At 43.3% G+C, this 21,812-nt stretch overlaps 1 protein-coding gene across 2 annotated transcripts in view; it reads left to right on the top strand.

Moving 5' to 3' along the window:
* Positions 1 to 21,812, top strand: part of F13a1 (coagulation factor XIII A chain) — a 176,579-nt gene that overhangs the window by 119,717 nt on the left and 35,050 nt on the right. For both annotated transcript variants that reach the window (XM_047559683.1, XM_047559684.1), the window contains exons 9-11: positions 6,507 to 6,610; positions 7,925 to 8,013; positions 20,959 to 21,112. In XM_047559683.1, the coding sequence (XP_047415639.1) occupies positions 6,507 to 6,610; positions 7,925 to 8,013; positions 20,959 to 21,112 (347 nt within the window). The remainder of the gene's footprint in view (positions 1 to 6,506; positions 6,611 to 7,924; positions 8,014 to 20,958; positions 21,113 to 21,812) is intronic.

Below are 21,812 nucleotides of genomic sequence, written 5' to 3'. Positions count from 1 at the left end.
TGATAAAAGTAGCCTTCTCGGACTGGGGAGATAGCTCAGTCGGTAAAGTGCTTGCCTCACACGCACACGGCCCTGGGTTCAATCCCCAGCACCACAAAAAAAAAAAAAAAAAAAAAGTAGTCCTCTTAATGTTTTGAGGGGATTATAATACATGTTTATTTTATAATTTTCAAACATTGCAATAAACAGTAAGAATTATCTACTTTCTAACTACTCTGAACATTTGTAATATTTTGTTAAATATTCTTTTATGTGTCTCTTTGTATGCTACATGCATGTTTGTGCTGCATAGCAAAGTACCTCCAATTTAGCAGCTTAAATCAACACAAATTCTTATCAGTTTCTGTAGGTCAGAGGTTTGGATACAGGTTGGACGGGTCTTTTGTTCGGGGCCATGGTGTAATTAAAGTGTTCTCTGGGACTGACTACTGTCCTGTCTGATGCTCAGGGTCCTCTTCCAACCTCATTCGGATTCTTGCAAAAGTCAGTTCTTTGCAGCTGTAGAACTTATGGAAGTTTTCACCTTCTTCCATTCAGTAGGGGAGTATCTTTGCTATTTCCGTCCCTGACCTCTCTGTCTTTGACCTGTAGAACCAGATTTTAAGGGATCATCTTCTTAGGCAAGGCTCACCCTGATAATCTCCCTTTTAAGTAACTCAAACTCAACAGATCAGTAACCTTAATTTAAAATCCTACATGGCATGTAAGGAAGCAATCAGAGGAGTGATCTTCCATCCTATTCATAGAGTTTGCTTGCTCTCAAGGGAGTCACACAAGGGTAATAGGAGTCACGTAAGTTTCACCTTCCACACGTCTGTGCATATAAGGGACACAGTGTACATGGTTTTCTGTGATGTGATTTTGATAAATAATTACGCCATGGCCATCTTTCCTGGCTAATAGATACAGATCTGCATGTGATGGACAAACAGCATTCTAGTTTAGGTTTCAAAATGCTTAATCACATAGTAGACAATCACATGGTTCCCAGTCTTCCTTCTTATGAATGATGCTAGGATAAACACTTTCAGGAACTTGTCTTTGCATTTGTGTGATGGATCCCTATGTGAAAATTCAAAGCAACTGGGCTTATCAAATCAAAAGATAAACTGAGGCAATTCTGGGACGTCCCATGTGGACCCCACTAGCTGGGCACGGTGCTGTTTTTCCAGGGAAGTGAAAGTTCTCTGGGTCCTTTGTACCAATACTGCTGATTTATTGGCATCCTTGGAAAGAGTTTTTTAAATTACTAGCTGTCACTGCACAAAACATACAGGAAGTAACAAAAAGCAGAGATGTCTTCACTTGTCACCTCTATCATTCCCCCCATAAAAAAGTTTTCATTTTAATCAGACAGCACTCAATGAAATGAGACTTTTATTTTCATCTTAATTTCTTCTAATTCAAAAGAAATGATAAGAAAGCTAGCTCAGTATGGAGGCTTATAATTTTTTAACATTAAAGCGACATGGCATGTTTGACTTGAGAATAGAAATTCAGGTTTCAAATGAAGGCTCTAAGAAAACATGAAACTTTGAATCTTAAAATCAAGAAAACAAAGGTTTGGTGACATCTGCCTTGCGAGGAGTGTCCTCGCAGGTCCTTTAACCCACACAGTCATCCCGCTAACTGTGCTTCACTCCACGGTGCTTACCTTTCCTGTGCTTTCACGTTCAGTTATCTGAGGTCAACCAGGGTCTGAAAATATTACATGGAAAATTCCAGAAACAAACAATGTGTGCCTTTTAAATTGCTTGCCAAATTACATAATTTAAATTTTTTAATTATGATTTTTAAATTGTAAGTAAAAAGATGAAATCTCACACCATCCTGCTTCATCTCACCCCAGACACGAACCGTCCCTTTGTCCAGCGTATCCGTATTGTATATGCTACCTGCCTGGTCGCCACTTAGTAGTCATCTTGGGCTAACATGTCAACTGCGGTGGTATCCCAGTGCTTGTGTTCAAGTAACCCCTCGTACAAGGGGTGAAGAGAAAGCATGACCACATTCCTTACCACAAATTTTATTGCAGTATATCTTTATAATTGTTCTAGTCTACTCTTTGTTTTTATGGTTAATCTCTTACAGTGCCTAATTTATAAATCCAACCTTATCATTGGTATGTGTGTATTAAAAAAACATAGTATATAGACAGGATTTGGTACTATCTGTGATTTGAGGCAACCACTGGGGTCTTGGAATGTGTCCCCTGGGGTTTAGGGGGATGACTCTATTTAGCATCTCCTTTGGGAAGGTCCATCACCAGTGCTGAGGATGAGGGTGTAACTAAGACAAATCAGCCTCAAAAGTGGATTCAATTGCAAGATGAAAACAAAAAGACTACTATGGATCTAGAAAAGGAAGTTTTCAGAAACTAGCCCATAGTTCCTAACCTGGAGTAAATGAAATTAAGAATTATCTGTAGAGGAGAAATAAATTTTTTTAGTAAAAACAGATTAAATAATTCAAAATTGCTATGAGAGTATATTCAAATATTCTTACCACAAGAAATAAGTGAGGTGCTAGATATGTTAATTAGCTTGATATAATCCTTCCCGCAGACTGTGTGTATCAAAATATCAATATCGCACAAATATATTAAACTTTTTATTATTTACTATTTTTATTAGTCAATTAAATTTTTTAATACTAAAGAATTTAGCATTAAAATTTAGCACATCAAAGGGAACCGACACTATATGGAAGCTTAACTCCTCAGAAATATGTTCACACATTTGCACCAAAAATGATCAATACCTGATAACAAGAGATATTTTTTCTCTTTCCACAAAGGGTCTCTATAAATCATGTAAATGTTTTAAAACAAACAAAAACAAAATTTTAAATGTCTGTAAATGATAGCTCCTTTCATGGGGATATAGACCAGCCTGGGTACACAAAGTTATATCTGCCAAAAGTAAATCCTGGTGGCATTTCCCCCAGCCCTCCGGGAGCAGAGAATACTGCACCATGCAAGGTGCAGCCGCAGCTCTGCTGGTGGCCAACCTGGGAGCTGAGCCTCTGGCTTGCCACCTGTGGATGCAGCCCAGCCCCACCGGAAGCTGCCACTTCTATTCCACCCCACCCAGTGCCGGCAAGTGCCTGATCCTAGTATAAAACTCTCTGATCCTCCACACACAGATAAGTTCTCAGTCGTAACTGAAACTGGAAGGGAATTCTCATGTAACTAATGAGATGTCATAGTGAGCAAAAAAGAAAAAAACTTTCTCCAGCTCTGGTCATTTGAAAAGAAATATTATCTTCAATGAAAAGTCTTTACCTGAGATCTGAAGTGCAAAGCATATTTATCTTGTTTCAGGCTCTCCTTGCCAAGGAGATTTGAATTTAAATAAGGACACTCTGGAGCCTATTAATCTAAAGCGATGGGGTAGCAGAGAAAGCCTGGGCGTCCGCACACCGAGGACCGCAGAGGAAGCAGGGCGGAGTCCACGCGGGAGTGCCGATGTCTGACTGCTGTTTTCCTCTGGCTCCCTCCGCGGGACGGGGCAACCTTTGCCGTGCTGGAGGGAGGCTAGCACAGGCGTTATTTAACATGCAAACTTCCCTCCAGCTTCAGAGCAGAGACAGAGTGCGCTCAGGTGGCAACCAGCCTCCCGCTCCTGCTTAGGGACCTCCACCCTGCCCCTGCTCACCTGCGCCTCTCTCCTGCCGAACGGACCCCGCCTTGCTTCCCCCACCTGTTGGGGGGATGCCCCTGGCCTCATCCTCTGGCATCCTTGACATTTGAGCCTCTTTATTCCCACTGCCCGCTACCGGTTCTTTCCTAATTTAAATAATCAAAACGTCCTTTTGCATGGTATCACAAACCCTCCCTCACCTGTCTGTCCTCCCTCTCTTCAGGGCTGAAATCTCTGTAGGGAAGAATCTGCACTGCCTCTCGTTCCCTCCCTCCCTAACTGGCTTTAGACACCCTTTCACCACCCATAAGGATCCTGAGTGACTTACTCCTTGTGAAAGTCAGTGTCGCCTAGTAGGTGCGGAAGACCCTCTTGGGTCTCATCTCCTGGATTTCACACAGGCAGGCCAAGTTCAATGTTTCCAAAACTGAGCTGGCCACCACCCCCCACCCTGCCCACTACCCCCAGCGGAAACCTTCTGCTCTTCCTTCTTTGTTCAGACCCTTGGGGACAAAGCCATCACACTCCCTGGACACACGCGAGTCTTCCTCAGCTCATCCGGGTCCCTCCTTCACTGCAGGCCTTCCCGATGGCTCTCCTCCCTCTCCATGGTGACAGCTGTCCCCGTAGCAAAAGCTTTCCTGGTTGATGGCAGACCACTGCAGCATTTCAGGGTGGGAGGGCCTTGGGTGGAAGGAGTCACCTTGGTCTCCACTCTGACTTCTCTGTCCGTCTTCCACAAGCACAGATTTGCAAACTTCACTCTCCTTCTTGAATTATTCTAATGACTTCTTAATACCGAAATATAAAGCACAACTATTAACTTGACATAAAAGTATCTCACAATCTTATCCTCACCTGTTGGATAGCTCAGAGGTTAAGAGCGTAGACCCTGGAGCTCTACTATGAACTTGCTGTGTGATCTAAGACAAGGTTCTTAACTTCTCTGTGCTTCAACTTCTTCCCTTGTAAACTGGGGATAATTATAATGGAACTCATAGGGTGCAGGAACCATCGGATGTGCTAATCACACAAAGGTTTTGGAGCCACACCTGGCACATGGGAATGTTGGGTGTATTGGCTGCATGGACTGCCTGCCACCCTCCCCTAGGGTCCCTCTTCTTCTCCCGTCACACAGCACGCTCCATCTGCCAGCACACCGTTCCCCAGATGCACCGAGGTGGCAATTTCATGCTTTCACAACTTTGTTCCACTCCCTGTACCAGGCTGCTACATTCCCCTTTATTTTCTGGGACTTGGTGCAACTCTCACTTTGGGGAGGCGTTCCCTAAGGCCCCAAGACTGTCCCCCACTGAGACCCATGGCACCCCAAACGAGCTTTTATCTCAGCACGTGACACTTGGATGATTATCTTTTTAAATTTGAGCCACCCGTCTTGGGCACTCATCTCCCCCAGCCTTCTTCTACGTACCTGGATCCCCTCCCGGACGCCTCCTGGCAGACCTACAGTGTGCTTCCCCAGATGGTGTGCTTGTCTCCATTCCTCCATTCTTTATGGGCTGGAACCTGAATCCTGATCATCTCCAACTCTCCAGCCCCTCGCAAGCTGGGTATAGCAGGTACATGGTTACATTAGCGTCTCTTCATTGAGTCGATCAGAAAGCAGCTGCACTTGCCGGGGCTGCTGGTGCACACCTGTAATTCCAGCAGCCTGAGAGGCTGAGGCAGGAGGATCACAGGTTCAAATCCAGCCTCGGCAACTTAGTGAGGCTCTCAGCAACTTAGGGAGACCCTGTCCCTAAATAAAAACTAAAAAGGGCTGGGGATGTGGCTCAGTGACTTAAGCGCCCTTGGATTCAATTCCTGGTACCAAAAAAAAAAAAAAAAAAAAAAAAAAAAAATAGAAGAAATAGAAAAGAAAGAAAGAAATGAGCTACACTCCCAGGAGAGATGGGAACATGTGCAAGGACATTTAGGGACAGAATGGTGGTTGTTGGATCTGAAATTCATCAGTGCCATAAACAAAGGCGGCTGTAACTCCCTCTCGCCATCATTAAATCGTTATTACGATATGAACATTTTCCGTAGTGCCCAGGGGTTAATGTGCTCTCGTTTGATTCTGTGCGATCATATAATTTCAGGTCTTTCCAAGGACATAATAATACAATTCATGATGACATTTTATTCCATGTTCTTGCTTCAAGGGTCATATGCAAAGTTCTGAGGAATTTTGCCTGGCCCTTACCTCCTGGGTTGCCCACCTTTGATAAAGGGTAGAGACTCTCACCCTGACAACCTGTTCTTCCTGTTGAGCACCAGATGGAAATTGCCACAAGTGGTAGAGAATTACCATCCGGAGCTGATGTTACAGTTTCTATGGCAATGACCTAAGACCATAAACACAAGTATGTATTGCTTATTAATTGCTACAAAGGAATATGCTTTTTATAAATTGAAGCTATATAAAAGAAATTCAAAGATAAATGTTTCATTTTCAGCATGTATTCCCTTCCCCTAGAGCATAGAGTAAGAACTGTTCTGTTAGGCAGAAGAAAATGGTTGAGATCAAAACTGTTAAACACACTGATTGAAATATCTCTGGGTGACCTTGAAGCTGGTCTTAGCGGAGGAAGAGCGACAGCCAGCCCTGGAGTGCCTTCATGAGGGGTCAACAAGAGCAGATCTGCCCAGCAAACTCCAGCTGGGGTCCCAGGCTATCTCCAGGAGTCCCCAGATTTAACTTAGTCCGTTCCTGATCTCAGTGACTGCTCTCCCATCCTCCATCACCGCTCTCAACACATTCCAATTATGTGAAGCTGGCAGATGACAGTCACTTTTGGGTTTCTTGAAGCACTAACTGAACCTGATGGGAAGCTTAAACTCTTTGGGGTTGTGTTTTCTAAGGAACTACCACTGCTGGAACGAAGCATGGATGACCAGGCCTGATCTTCCTGTTGGATTTGGAGGTTGGCAAGCTGTGGACAGCACCCCCCAGGAAAACAGCGACGGTAAAGCTGCCTCATCCTATGGGAAACATTTCACTGATGACATTTATTCCCCTTTTATGTAGGCCTTTGGGGTGTGTGCAGTCTGGGCAGGTGTACCGTGTGAACTACCTGTCAATCAGATTCAGTTTCATTTCAATAGTCAGCTTTACCCTGATGATTTTACAACTTTTAGAAAAAGAATATAAAACTTCACATATATAATTCATCTACTCCTGCTTTGATAAGCAGTTTTGAAGACAAGAGGAAAAAATAACTATGTAAGCATTTTTCCTAGGCTGTAAAATATAGCTCAGCCCTCCATGGTCCACAATGATAAGATATAAAGTAGGAAGAAAAATAAAGAACTTGACAAATAATTATAAATCAGTCTTTAAATTTTTGTTTTTCCAGAACCTGGTTTCTTTTCATGTCCTTTGATTTCTTTCAAAACTTGGATGTGTGGTGCTTAGTCTCCTAACTTGCCAACTCTACAAAGCATTGGCAGCCACGTCTGACCCTGTATTTTTACAAGTCCCTAAGCCCCCATTTCTCTTTAATAGGATAATACAAAAAAATTAGTGAACTGAGGACATTGTTCATTTATGTCTAGTTCCTCCAGTGTTGATATGAGATAATAATGTGTATACATAGGCATTTATGCAGAGATAGTACATATTCATAATGGAACTGTATTCTAATACTTGGCTTCAAGGAAGAAAGGTTAACACTTTCTGGTGTTCTGGATTGTATGTCATGAGACTCTCCAGGGAAGAATGACAGCTAATCTCTTATCAACTATGGATAGGTGGTGAAAATTTCTAAAGAATGTTAGAAACGTAAACATGAACCTGCTGGCTTCCTGAATGTGGCTTGGGCATTGGCAATCATGTGTGTTTAAGTCCAATGTCTATAGTTAAATTGAACATATGTCCACAATGTCCAAAAACAAAGATCAACACAGACACCACCACAACCTCCAAGGACACGTTAGCTTTTCCAGCATACCAGGTCCTAGTTAGAAAAGGGATAAATAAGCCCTGGTAAGCAACAGCTTGGAATGAACGTACCCGGGTCTGTGTTTGTAGGTAGCAGAATAGATGCAGAAATAGTGCTGCCCAGGCTTCAGGTTTCCATGTGAGTAGGCATTTCCAACAAAGCCCTGTGGACAATACACACTGGTCATCTATCCTCTCCTCCCAGGGAAAGCACTTGGGAAAAATCAGTGATGAAACCAAGGACCGGTCTCCTTAGTGCCACACTCAGTGCTGTGTCTGTCCAGCAGGTGGGCAGGATTAGAGAGCAAAAGCTCATGTCACCTTCCTCTGTGTGACGCAGGCATGTACCGGTGTGGTCCCGCCTCCGTGCAGGCCGTCAAGCACGGCCACGTCTGCTTCCAGTTTGATGCACCCTTCGTGTTTGCAGAGGTGAGTGGAAAGCTGGAGGAGAGTGCTGCTTCCCTCCCGACCTCTTAACCGCAAAAGACGCAAAGCTGTGACTTCCCAATTTCCCAGGTACATGGCGTTCACTTTCGTGTTTACAAAGTCGATTAGGCAGCTTCCCAACCTTCAGGTTCTTAATGCGAAATGAATTTCTTACTTAACGGTTTTCCTTCCTTGATGTCTCTCGGTTGTTTTTCTACTCAAAGCAAATGATTTCCTAGCCTTAGCTGAGTTCTCTGTGCCCGTGAACTAACCAGTAGCACCTGCTCCAGAGAAATCAAGCGGCTAACTCAATCACTCAACTAAAATTCCATGAAAGGAAACTTCAGAGTATTTGTCTGCTCTCTAAGACAAGCCCAGCAATCCAGGTGACACAAAGTACACACATATACCCCACTCTGGGCTTTGTCTGGACACTGCAATCCACGCCCTGCCTTTCCAGGCTGTCACGCGTGGCGAGGAGGTCAAGGAGGGAGGGACTCAGGGGCTGCTCCAGTGGAGAACTGCAGCTCACGGCAATGGGACACTTGGGTCAAGAGTCTGAAATTGCAGAACTGAGCAGAGGCTTGGAAGAAGAGGGATGCTCCAAGGACAGCACAGAAGATCAATTAAGTGTAAGAGGTGTCAGTAAAGAAGGCGGGAGGCTGCTCAGAACTGGAAGACTGGCAGAACTTGCCCAGAGTGCACTTACTTCAGTAACACGCTGCATCCTCTCTCTCGTGTACTGAGTTCTTACTAGGTAGTCCCTTTGCCTGCCCTTTGATGCTCTTAGCAAACCTTTAAAATGGGTATTAACATTCTCCCCCTTTGACAGAAAGGAAAACTGCAGCAGAGAGTCTCCGAATCACCTTTCTACCATCATCTAACTGATAAATAATAACACTGGGATTTCAGCTGGGGTGGTCAGCACTGCATGCCGCGGACTCTAAAAGGAGTTTATTGGTAGTGTGTGTCAGGCCCTGTGCTGCGGCACTCAGAGGCTCCTGTCCTTAGGCAGCACGGTCACAGGTGGGAGGGGACAGTATACCAACACCACCGTGAGTGAAGTGGTGACCCTACAAGAGGCGCCGTGGGACTCATCGGGTGAGCAGTGCAGTCAACACAGGACCTGCGTTTTATGCACAGAGATGCGTGAGCTGAGAAATGGCAGCCAGAAAGTGAAGCAGAACATCAAGGAGCACAAGGCACTGTGTAAGGAAAGGGGGGACCTGGGTACAGACAAGGATGAGACCCCATGTAAGTACAGATGGTCCCCCGCTTAGATCGCTCCACTTATGATTTTCCGACATTGGGATGGTGCAAAAGCAATGCACATTCAGTACAATCTGCACTTCAGATTTTTGAATTTGGACCTTGTCCTGGGCACCAGCCACCAGCTGCAGCTCCTGATCAGCCCCAATCAGGGGAAATACCCAACCCTAGGAGGGCTGTGCTGCTCAGCTGAGACGTTCGACGGGTCAGGTGTACAAATCCATTTTCAACTTTGGATATCTCCAACTTGCAATGTGCTTATTAGGAGGCCACCCTACCATAAGTCAAAGGACATCTGTGTAGCCTTAGTAACAGGAGCAGAGTAACATGGGATCATGTGGGAGAGCTACTTATTTAGGCCAAGGTGTTAGAAAGAGACCCGAGGGAGGAAGGAATTTGAGTGGATGGCTTGAGCATCCTAAGGCCATGTAGCAAAATGAAATGCTCTGCAGACCAGGAAACCAGTGAGACATGAGGCTGCCAAACCAAGAAGACTGAAGGAAGTCTGCCTGGAGAGTCTGATGTTCTGGGAAACTCATCCTGCACCTTGGAAGTCAGGAGAGTTATCACTGAGGAGGGGTGAGAACCGGTCCCTGGTGGCCTTGTGGCACATGGATGGGATGGAACTGTCATTGGAGGTGGGGGACCAACCAGTGGACTGGGTCATCCCTTCCTGCCAGAGATGGGAACAGCCTGAAGTCGACACAGGACAATAGTAGGGGAAGGAGGAGGCAGCATCGAGAACAACGTAGGTGGTAAAATAAGTGTCAATATTCAGACAGCAAAATCGGGGATCTGAGAGACATGAAAGGACTGCGTTCCCTGCTCCGCACCTGCCATGGGAGCTTCTGGAAGTCTCAGGGGACAGGGTTTACTGCACTTGGGGTTTTATCTGTTTGATTTCACTTTGGGATTTGAAGATTTGTACAAACTTCCCCAGCTGCCATCTGATAGTTTACAATGCTCCAAGAAGCTCTTAATGGGAAATCACTCTAAAATCCACAAAACCTTCTTTTTATATTTTTATTATGCTTTATGGCTGCGACAAAGAAGGGCAAGGAAGGCCCTCCCTGCACAGGCGAACGGCCTAATAGCTGTTAATGCAGGCACTTTGGTTGTTATTAAATATAAATCAGGGGGTTAGGAATGTCATGGGGATTTGCAGATTATAATTACTTCCCTCTCACCCACTGCGGAGTCTCGTGTGACAGAGGTACAGTTTGATGCTTTGGCACAGGGGAGGCAGAGGAGGCGGCTCTTGTCAAGGGTGTCTCGGGGAGGACCTGAGCAGGGACAGCGTGTGACTTCTCCCAGAGCCTGCGAGGCTCCTGACTCAGGTGGGAGGCATCAGCTCCTGCCTCTCCCTCCTCCTTGCTGCGTCACCCTCCTCTTACCACCCCAGGTGCGTGGCAGGAGTGTGCTGTCCTTTCCTCTCAGCACGACAACCATCCATCATCCCTTACTCACTCCTGGACCAGGTTCCCGGACTTATTTTATTGTGTTCACTGACTTATTTTAGAGAGGTGTGCATGGAAGGAATCCTTGCTTCCTGCTCTTTCCTTGCTTTCCTCTATGACGGAAAATGACCGCCAAGGTCATTTTCTCGATTTCTGCCAGCGCTTGCAGCCTGGTTTTCTGACCCCTGCCCTCCTCCTGCCCTCTCCACCATGGTGAGATCCTCCAGCTCGGAAGGACCATCTGCCTCTTCCCCGCACCCCTGGTGGCCTGGGGCTTCTATAGAGATGAGAAGAGAGGAGAGGGGCTCTGTGTCTGGAGTCACCCGAGATCCCAGGCTCAGCGGGAACTCGGGTTCTTAGTGAAGAAGTTGCTACTAATGTCAGCATGATTTTGCAAATGGTCCTCACGCGGTAACTCTTCCTTAACTTCTGATTGGCTCCACTGCCCTCTTAGGCCATCTCACCCCAGATCCACACACGCATGCGCACATGCAGGTGGGAGCACGCCTATCCTCACTCCTGGCTCTGAGACGACTTCTGCAGCAGCAGGGTAGACCCCCAGAGGCTCATTAACCCCCATTGCTCCTGAGACTGCACCTTCCCTACTTCTGGGCCAGCCGGTCTCCCTATGCAACCTGCGCGGCTGATTCTCAGTAGATACTTTGCTCTCAATTCAAGCAGCTCTTCTCAACGTCTTCCATGCAGGTCTAAAATAATTCATCCATTCATTCAACTAGGAGATCAAACTTAAGGATTATTTTGATTTTTCTTCTTAACCTTCCTCATGCATCTTGTCAGAAATACATTAAAAAAGAAAACTCCACCCATTGCCACTATCTCCATCGTTGCCCTCTGAGCTCTGCACAGCACTGAGCTCTCTGAAGTTACCTCCTGATTCACCTGCCTGTCCCCTCTCTTATCCTTCTCCTGTCTCTTCTCCACAAAAGAGCCAGAATTATCCTTTAAAATGTAAATTTGAAGATGCCACTCTCCTGCCCTGAATCTTCCAGTGGGTTCCTAGCATCCTTACAATTAAATTGAACACAGATCTTAAGAGTTTCTAAGTGACCTGGTCCTTGCTTCCCTGACAACCTATTCCTGGTTTATTTCCCTCCAGCCCTCTTGATCTTTGTGCTCTTCTGGAAGCATCTGAACATACTGTTGAGTTTTTAGTTCACTATCCTTTTGCACGGAAGGAGAGGACCACGCTCCCTTTGTCCTCTCCTCCTACGGTGGAGGACTAATTTGCATGTCCTGTTCCCTCACTACCTTCGGGTCTCACTCTCCACCCTCCTACACGAAATATTACTACTGGCCCAGATTTTATCCACCTGGCCTGCCTTGGTGTTTACTCTTGCCTTTCTAGAATAGAATCACCATGAAGGTAGAAACTGTTGGGTTCTCTCTGCTGAGAGCAAAGTTGGTGCATAGCAAATTGTTGTTCTTTCATTGTTGGATGAAACAAGCAAACAAGAGCTGCTAGAACAGCATCAGAGAACTGCCCAAGGACTGGCAGTCCTGGTGGGTGGCAGGGCACATGTACAAAACAGAAAAGAGCACATACAGGGACCTGGCACAGTGCCTGGCACCCACGGACTGAAGAAAGGGCAAGCACAGGGACGGTCGATTGGCAATTGTGCCAGGAAGGTCCCCGAGCCCAGGTGGGCGCCCACTGCTTCCATATGCTCCCAGCGAGGCAGCAGTGGATTCTGCAGTGAGGTTATCTCCCCTTGGGAACAAATGGACAAACCAAAGCCAGCTCTGTTCTGGGTCCTGAAAGCAAGAAAGCAAGTCCATCCTCTGTGAAGATTTCAGCTTCTGCCAGCTGTGCAGATATGTTTACGTTCTATGACCAGAAGTTTGCAGGGAGAACCCTCTAGCCTCTGAGGCCTCAGCCCAGCTTTGCTGAGCTCCCAGGTCCCTGGTAATGGCAGAGGCTACATAGGACGTGCCTGTGTCTGACCAAGAGGCAAGGGTGTGGCATCTTGAAAGAGTATCAGATTTCATGTCAAGATGCCAACCTTCGACATGACCACAGCCCTTCATCTGTAAAGGTAGGACTAGATCATCACTAAGACCCTTCTCCATTCAAAAGAAGGAGAAGGAATGAACCTTAAACCTAAAGAGTTTCTGTGAGTAACTCTACCGGCCGTTTGAAGAAAATATTGTCTAACCTAGGTTCAGAGAGATTCAGTAACTCAACCAAAGTCACACAGCCCAAGGCCAATATCCCTCTCAGTATACCCTTGAGCTTAACAACTGTATGACTATAGAGAGTCACACTGGTTCTTTTTTAAGCCTCTTGGTGATTCTCCCAAAAAGAACCATTACACTAGTGGCTGAACTAAAAAGAAAGCTCACCTGTCGCTCTCGCCAGCAAGAACGACCCGGAGACGTGATGGGTGGCAAACTTCTTTATTAACAGCTGATTCTTCTTTTTCTTCTTCCTTTTGGGAAGTTATTGTCACTTATATAGGTTATATCAACTAATTAGAATATTCATGATATGTGGGGAAAAGATAGACGTATATGGGTATAACTTGAAGCACCTAAGAATCACGCAAGAATCATGCAGAGGCCCTGACCAATTACTGAGACTTCCTCAAGGTGAAGTTAGTTGTATACGTGCAGAATAGCAGTTTTTCAACCGCACTGGCAGCTTGCCAGGCGCCATCTTGGCCAGGCTCCACCTAGGGCCAGGGGTCCGGCCGAAACCCCGACAGTTCCCCCTTTTTTCTTTTAAAAGAAAAGCTCGGGACCAAGCCTGTCTTAGGCGGAGTGGTCAACTACCGTCCTTACCCGTCATCGGATAACTGTAGAGCATGCTACAGCTCCTGTCTTAGGTTGGTACGGCGTTACCTACTACCTTACCCGTCTGGTCAATGGTCCAGCCTCGCGAGCCACACTTGTGGGGAGCTGCCGGCCTCTAGGGCAGCCATGGCCTGATGGAAGATGATACGATCTCTCGCTTGATTCTGACGCACACGCATGATAGTGCGTGAGAGGAAGATAACAGCAATGATCATAAGCATGCATAATGCTCCCGTACCAGCCCACTGCTTAATAAAACTGAAAGAGGAGGATAACCAATTTAGCACTTCAGACATTGGAGCTACATCAACTCTAGTAGCATTGAGGCTAACAATTTGAGATCTAAGAATAGCTGTAAGATTATCAAATTCATAAGACCAGTTGGAACGTAGCTGAACAGATAAGATCCTAGACAAATTTGCTGCATAGCTGAAGTTATGATAAGCTATGGGTGTAACACAAAGTCCTCTTAGGTGATAAATGCATCCTACGCTTAACAGTTCCTGTAAAATGTCCATTTGTTCCTGGAGTAAGTCCACTCGCTGGTTTCCCTGCTTTTAAGTGTTGATCCACTGTCTGCTGAGTAGATAAGGCAGTAGCAGTCTGTTGAACCACCTTATTGATTGTGGCTGCAGATTGTACAGACGTAGTTAAGGCTACAGCTGCTGCAGTGGCAGCTGCCGCTGATGCAACTATGGCGGTAATGACTGCTGCGGTGATTCCAAAGTCCCTCTATTTTCTGGAAAGCAATACTGGCAATTCATCATCTGTAACAGAGACTGGGACTGGTAGGAAGGTAGGAACACACATAAGTCTGCCAGCAGGAACCTAGAAGCATTTTAACATTGAGAGATAGCACAAATCTGAAGTACAATTGAAAGAAGCAGTTGTTTTGTTACATAGTTGAACTGTTCCTCCTAAGAGACTAAAAAGAGGTAGTAAGTTAGTTTATTCCGTGGAAACACACAAACTGAGCCGCAGCTCCAGTAAAGCACCGGGTTACCCTTATTTCCCAGAGTTAAAAAACCCCAAACAAAGAGACAAAGAGAAAGTTTATCTTTAGGGGACCTGAAGGTCTCCTCTATTCCCCCTTTTTGTTTATAAAGAGTATTTTTGAGGGTGAGATGTGTATGTTTAACAATACTTTGTTTTTGTGGGTTATAAGGTACATCTGTGGTTAGAGTTATTTTAATTTTAGTGAGGAATTGGTTCTTACCAATTTTAGTTCTTAGAGAAAAATTTAGACTTTATAACGTAGTACAATCTTTAACAGTTGTTTAACCATAATTGTATAAACCCCTATTTTTAAGACAATTGTTTTAAAGAATAAAACTTAAGAGACACAAAGTTAAGAGTAAATTAGTGTTTCTAAGAAATCCTTGTCATTTTACCATGTCATTTTACCATATAGATTAAACTTTGGCTTATATCAGAACATTAGTATTTTACCTTAGGAAAAACCTTAAATAGCTTTAGCTGTTTTACATACATATAACCAACTTAGTTACACACAGACTTGTTGAAACTTATCCTTTGTTATACACAGACTTTTTTACCCAGAAACATTTCCTTTTACCTTTTACTAAATATATTTCTATACCCAAAACCTTTTATTTATTTATTTATTTATTTTTATCTGTTGACACCTTTTTGTTCACATTTTGAAACAACTCTTATGAAATTTCTGAATTTAGATAAATCACCCTATTTTAATAAGATTAAATATTTTGTTGTTTATAGTACCCTTAATTGAAACACAGTTGAAACTTTTGGGACCCTTTATATGTAGAATTCCACTTGTTAGGACATAACTCTTAGTAACCTTGTTTCTAGTTTAGTGAGGACATAAAGTAATTGTAAACCCTTTTTATTTACCAACCTATGAAAACACCAATAATGTTTAAGTATGATACCCCATGTAATTTAAGAAGTTAAAAGTACTTGATGTTATTTAACAATTAGCATTTTAACTTTGTAAATTAACCAGACGTCTCTACAAACACATTTGAGTAATCCCATACATGTTAACTCCAATTTATTTATTTTATAAAAACCAAGATATCAGACAAGTGTCCTGAACAGGATCCGTTGCCTCTTTCCTGCTGAAGAAAAGTCCTAGAAGCAATTGATATTAGACATTGTTTAACATTAACATTTCATTAGTTTGACCACCTGGAAACTTGCAAGTTATTTTTAAAAATATTTTACTTTTATTAGTTTACCCAATTTAATTTTAAGAGTGTTCAGTTTTGACAAAACATGACATTAGACAGCACAACATAACACATAACACAAAATCAAAGGCCTTGTAACTTTATAGGTAAATGTTCATTGCAATGAAACAGCTGTTTAAAAACTTCAGTTGAATAAAAAATAGAACTGATCAAAAATAAAATCATTAACCTAGGTATGTAGGATCAAAATTATGAGCTCAAAAATACAGCATTAAAGAAAAAACAAAACAAAACAAGAATCCTGAAGAATAAGTTAGTTTTGTGTAGCGGCCCAGGAATTTAAAACGGACACTTTTTTTTTCTTCTTTTCTTCTTATCTTTAGGTTACCCCCCTTTTCTCCTTGAGACGCTGTAGTTACATTCCAATGTGGCAGGGGGAGGGAGGATCACCCAGGACTTTTTAACCCTTTTTTTCCTGGTTGAGAAATCAGGTTAGGTTTGAATGCAGAAAATCACAAAACATTATTTTTTACTACTTTTAAGGAATGGAGCTGCTGAGCTCTCTGCCTAGGGGGACCCTCCCCTAAACTGATTTTTCTCTTTGTGCTCTGTTTGTGGTTTTATTTGTACTTTCTCCTTTTTTTTTTTTTTTTTTTTACTGTGCCACTGTATATTTTTGTAAGCTCAACTCTTGTAAAGCCTTTTGTAACGCCTTTTTTTTTGTCTTCTAACTGCTGCCCTATGCTCTCCAATTCCCTTAATGCCTGTTGACTAATTGAACCAGCTTGAGAACACTTTGTTTCTTTACTAATTTTATTTAACTCCATCTCTGAGAGTCCCTCTTCGCTCTCATCAGAATCTGACTGAGCGCTAACAGAGCCCTTTTGTGACTCTTCTTTTACCTTTTCTAACACTTCCTCTCCCTGCGCAACTGCCTTTTGTAAAGCCTCCGGAGGGGAACGCAAACAAGTTCTGACTAATGACCAAACTGCTAACGTCCCTGGGAGCGTTACCGGACAGCGCTTTAAATCTTCCCCCGGGTGTTCCCACTGTGGGATAGTTAACAATCCTTCTTCCAGAAACCAAGGTGAAATCTCCTCTACCTGCTTTAAAAATGCCCAAGCAGTTTGTCTTTAAGGAAGTGCCGTTAGCTTTAAGAATTTCTTTCAAGGGACCTTCCATTCTACATCTAGCAACCTCGTTCCCCATTTTTTGAGGAAACTTTAACCTCTCGTTCCTAGGAACTTTATCGCAATCACAATATTCTTGTCTCTAGGAAACCTCCCTGTCCACTGACAGATCTGGGTGCACACTTTCACGGATCGTTGCTCACCTCACTCACCTCTCCGCGGCACGTAAGATTCCCGGGTTTCGGCACCACTTGTCGCTCTCGCCAGCAAGAACGACCCGGAGACGTGATGGGTGGCAAACTTCTTTATTAACAGCTGATTCTTCTTTTTCTTCTTCCTTTTGGGAAGTTATTGTCACTTATATAGGTTATATCAACTAATTAGAATATTCATGATATGTGGGGAAAAGATAGACGTATATGGGTATAACTTGAAGCACCTAAGAATCACGCAAGAATCATGCAGAGGCCCTGACCAATTACTGAGACTTCCTCAAGGTGAAGTTAGTTGTATACGTGCAGAATAGCAGTTTTTCAACTGCACTGGCGGCTTGCCAGGCGCCATCTTGGCCAGGCTCCACCTAGGGCCAGGGGTCCGGCCGAAACCCCGACACTCACCGATGTCATTTGGAAAGAGGACTTTCCCTGCATACATACACAAATGCCACCCTCTCTATGTGTTTCCCATTTTCTCTCTACAAGGGACAGTGTGGTTGGGCTGGTCTGGGATTTTAGCCTCAATTAACTTCTTAACCCATACTCCAGGGGAACCCAGGATTTGGCCACCTTGATATTTCACCTTGTCTCCCTGGAAAACCATAAGCTACTGTGAGGACTATTATTAAAAGAAGATTTACTGTCATTGTTGCTATAGCTATGGGTGGAGGAGGAGCTCTCTGTGCTGGCTCGGTCCCCTCCTAAGGGAATGCCAAAATCCTCAGGCAACTCAAAGTTTCCTTAACTTCTCTTCTGAAAATGACAATTATTCCTTAGGTAACTTCTCTGTCCCCTCCTGTCCTGATCCTTGATTTCACATTTCAGCTTTTCATTTCATCTGGCTACCATCATTGAGCTCTGCTGAGGAGTGGAGTCACCACAAATTACCCTCAGAAACCTGAGCCTCAAGTGGGGAACCACCAAGCATGGTGGTACTCATGGTTCAGGTCAAGGAGGATGGCCCCTGGGCCAAGCCAGGTTGAACATCAGGGAAGACGGGCCATGGATCAATCCAGGGTGAAGACCATGGGGATGGGGCATGGACCAGCTCAGGGTGAAGGTCAAGGGGATGAGCCTTAGACCAGCTCAGGGTGAAGGTCAAGGGGATGGGCCATGGGCCAACCCAGGTTGAACATCAGGGAAGACGGTCCATGGATCAATCCAGGGTGAAGAAGGCCAAGGGACAAGATAGGAATTGGCTGAGGAATTGTACTTCTCCACTCCCTCTAAGCCATCTGAACACAATCACTTTGCCTGACCCTTCTGAGTTTTGGCACTTTCATGTCTAAAATATGGATAATAATGTATACCTCACAGGATTGTTGTGTTTCAAGACATCCTTGAAACATTGTAGATATTCAATAAATGTCAGCTCCATCCTTCCTTAGTAGAGATCAGACTTCACATAAATTCAGAACGCTTTGTGGGAAGGTGCAGAGAAGTTGCCCTCTTTAACCTCAGTTTTAAAAGTTAAGAAGACAACCTTTTGTTTCCCTAGTCCCTAATAATGGCCATTCCATCTTCACTCAATTTTGAGATTTTTCCAGTCATATTCACATAGATCTTATCTCACTCTGGCCTCAGAGGTTCCTACAGAATTGGCAGAACAAGTGTAATTAATTTTTATGTTCTAGAAGAGGAAACCAAAGTTTGCAGAGGTTAACATGCCCTGGCTTCTGGCAGCTAACCCAGTGCCTCTCTCAAGACTTTCCTCTGAGGCGCTGCACCTGCGAACCCTCTGCCTATCTCAGCCTTCCTTCCCTCCATTCTTTACTCCACAAGCTCCTAAGTATCCTACCCATTTCAACTTGGTTACTACTTTCTAACCAACCCCCTCCCCCTGCCTCCACCCTAGGTACTCTCAAAGTATCTTATCTTCCCAAGATACTTATTGTACTGAAATGCAGGAGTTCATTAAAATTTTCCAATACATCTTTAAAAAATGTAATAGATTTAGGGTCCTGCCCAAGACCTTAATCAGGCATTTCCTTTTTTTTTTTTTAAAGTTATCTAGGTGATCCTCATTGCATGGACTCTCCCTTACCACCATGTAAGCCCTAAAATGGAGGGACCAAATCTATTCTGTCCATCATGAGGGTTCTGGCACTTTGAACAATATCTGAGAATATTGTTAAATAATACATACTTACTGAGAACACATATTGAGTGTTAGTTCTATGTCAGACAAACAGTTTGCATGCATTTATTTCAGTTAGTTCTGCCAGTTATGAGGAAGGAACTATTATTACCCTACTTAAAGAGAAGGGAAATGGGGCTGAGAGAGGGACTTGGAAAACATGTAGAAAATACATCATGAATAAGTATTTTCATGTTTCCTATCTGCTACTATGCTAATGAAGGGAACTCCCTAGAAAAGGACTTTTAAAAAATGCAATAAGAGTCTCTGGGAGAATCAACTTTCAGGCACAGATTTAGACCTCATCTAAAAAAGTAAAAAATGGAACCCTGGAGGAGTTTAGGGGTCATGCAGCATGTTCCCAAGATACTATTTCCAAGTAGCACATTTTGGTTGCTTAACCACCAAAAATTTTCTTGAACTTCTCCTGGATGGTCTAGTCTTACCTTTCTACTAAAATGCTTTTGGCTGCAAGTAACAATTAATATGAAACTGGAGGTTTATTTTTCTCATTTAAGAAACCCTGGAGCAGGCAGTCCCAAGGGTGGCTTAGCCACTGAATTGCTCACCAAGCCTGCAGGTGCTTCTCCTCCTTCTACTCTGCCAGCTTCTCTTCACTGTCCTGGGGTGGTTGTGGCAGCTTCAAACATGACTTCACTTTGCATGGAAGCATCTGAAAGCAGAAAGAGAAGGACAGACTTGCCCATGTACCTCTCTCCTTTTGCAAAGGAGAAAATTCTTTATGTGAAGCCATCTGGCAGACTTCTAGACGGAGGTCACACTGACTCTACCAGGTTAAAAGAAGTCTGGAAGGCAAGAAATGGACCTTGTGCTTCTGACTGTCTTGTAAGAGGCTGAATTTACCAATAAGAAAAAGGGAAGAAGGAGATGGTTGCTGCTTAGACAATTCATAGCCCTGGCCCCAGAGAGCCTTCATTGAAAATACTCATGATTACTCAAATGTGGATTCTCTCTTCAGAGTGTTCTTACAACGAGCGTGGTCCTAGGAATCCAGTACTGTTGAAGAAAAGGGCAATTCAACTCTAGGGATCTCTAGATGTCCACACCATGGAAAGTTAAAGATTTGGGTGACAGGGACATTTTGATTTTACCTTTTCTAAAATAAAGTCATAATATTTGCATATCTTTCTGGGCTACATTGTGGTCATTTGATACATGTATACATTGTATTATAAATCAGGGTAATAAACATTTCCATCTCTTCAACCATTACTTATTTTTGTGTTGGGAATTTTTTACTCTTGTAGTCATTTTGAAATATATCCTAAGTTGTTTTAATCAATAGTTACTCTACTGGGATGTATGTATGTATGTATGGATGGATGGATAGATAGAACAAATTCTTCAACCGTTTGTTGGTGTCCCGTATTGAAATTCTTTCCATTCCTAGTAACCACTGTTACTAGTAACCTCTGTTCCACTCCATTCTTCCACAAGATTGATTTTTCAGTTTCCACAAATGAAGGAGAACAAGTAGGATTTGTCTTTCTGTGTCTGGCTTATTTCACTTAAAATAATGACCTCCAGTCCCATCCATATTGGTACAGATGATTGGTTTTGATGGTTTCAATGTCTGCATACTATTCCATTGCCTATATACACCATATTTTTTTCATCCATTCATCTACTCATGGACACCTAGGCTGATTCCATATTTCAACTATTGTGAGTAGTTGCTTCAGTTGGCAACAAGGTGACGTGATGATGGCGAATTCTCTCCTCCCCTGTTTCCAGGTCAACAGTGATCTTATTTACATCACAGCTAAGAAAGATGGCACTCATGTGGTCGAAACCTTGGATACCACCCACATTGGAAAATTAATTGTAACTAAACAACTTGGTGGAGATGGCATACAGGATATTACTGATACCTACAAATTCCAAGAAGGTAATTCACTACAACTGAATTTTTTTTTTTTTATTTTTGCCCCAGTTCATATAGCATATAGTCAATGCTGTCTGAAACATGTTTCAGAAAATGCACTGGCATTTGAAGCATTTGGAAGTCAAAAATCTCATGAGTGAAAGATACATCACACATACAATTTTTCATTGTAATTTTATTTGGTTGCTTACTTTGAGCAGAATTCCCCTTCCCCTGGTTTGTGAAATGAGTTGGTTTAAAGTTGTATGTATTTAAACAGAATATAGAATATGCTCTTATTGACAAAAACCTTAATTTTAAATAATTCTTTTAGAAAACACTGTACAAGTAATATAATCTTTAGTCCAATAATTGAAATTTAAATAACTACTTCACATTTGTTTAGTACTTTACAAATTATTTTTAATACATTGTTCCATTGTGTTGTCATAGAAACCCCATGATGGAGATAATGTAATATTAATAGGTTAGTAATGTCTCACTAATTCAGGCCAATTATGTTGAAGGCCAGTTTCAATTATAAAATAATGTAATGGTGGTTTTTCTGTTTAACTTTTATTGTACAGAATACTCCAAATGATGCTACTGAGTTCAATTTCATCTCAATCAATACTGAGTTGACTCCACAATCAGTTTGGTGTGGGGCTTCCTAGCAGAGAACAGGACATAGTTTCTGCCTCCAGGCAAGAGATGGGATTATTAT

This window comes from Sciurus carolinensis, chromosome 7 (assembly GCF_902686445.1).
Source record: "Sciurus carolinensis chromosome 7, mSciCar1.2, whole genome shotgun sequence".
In the NCBI taxonomy this organism is placed as follows: domain Eukaryota; kingdom Metazoa; phylum Chordata; class Mammalia; order Rodentia; family Sciuridae; genus Sciurus; species Sciurus carolinensis.
This window is presented reverse-complemented; position numbering and strand designations above follow the sequence as displayed.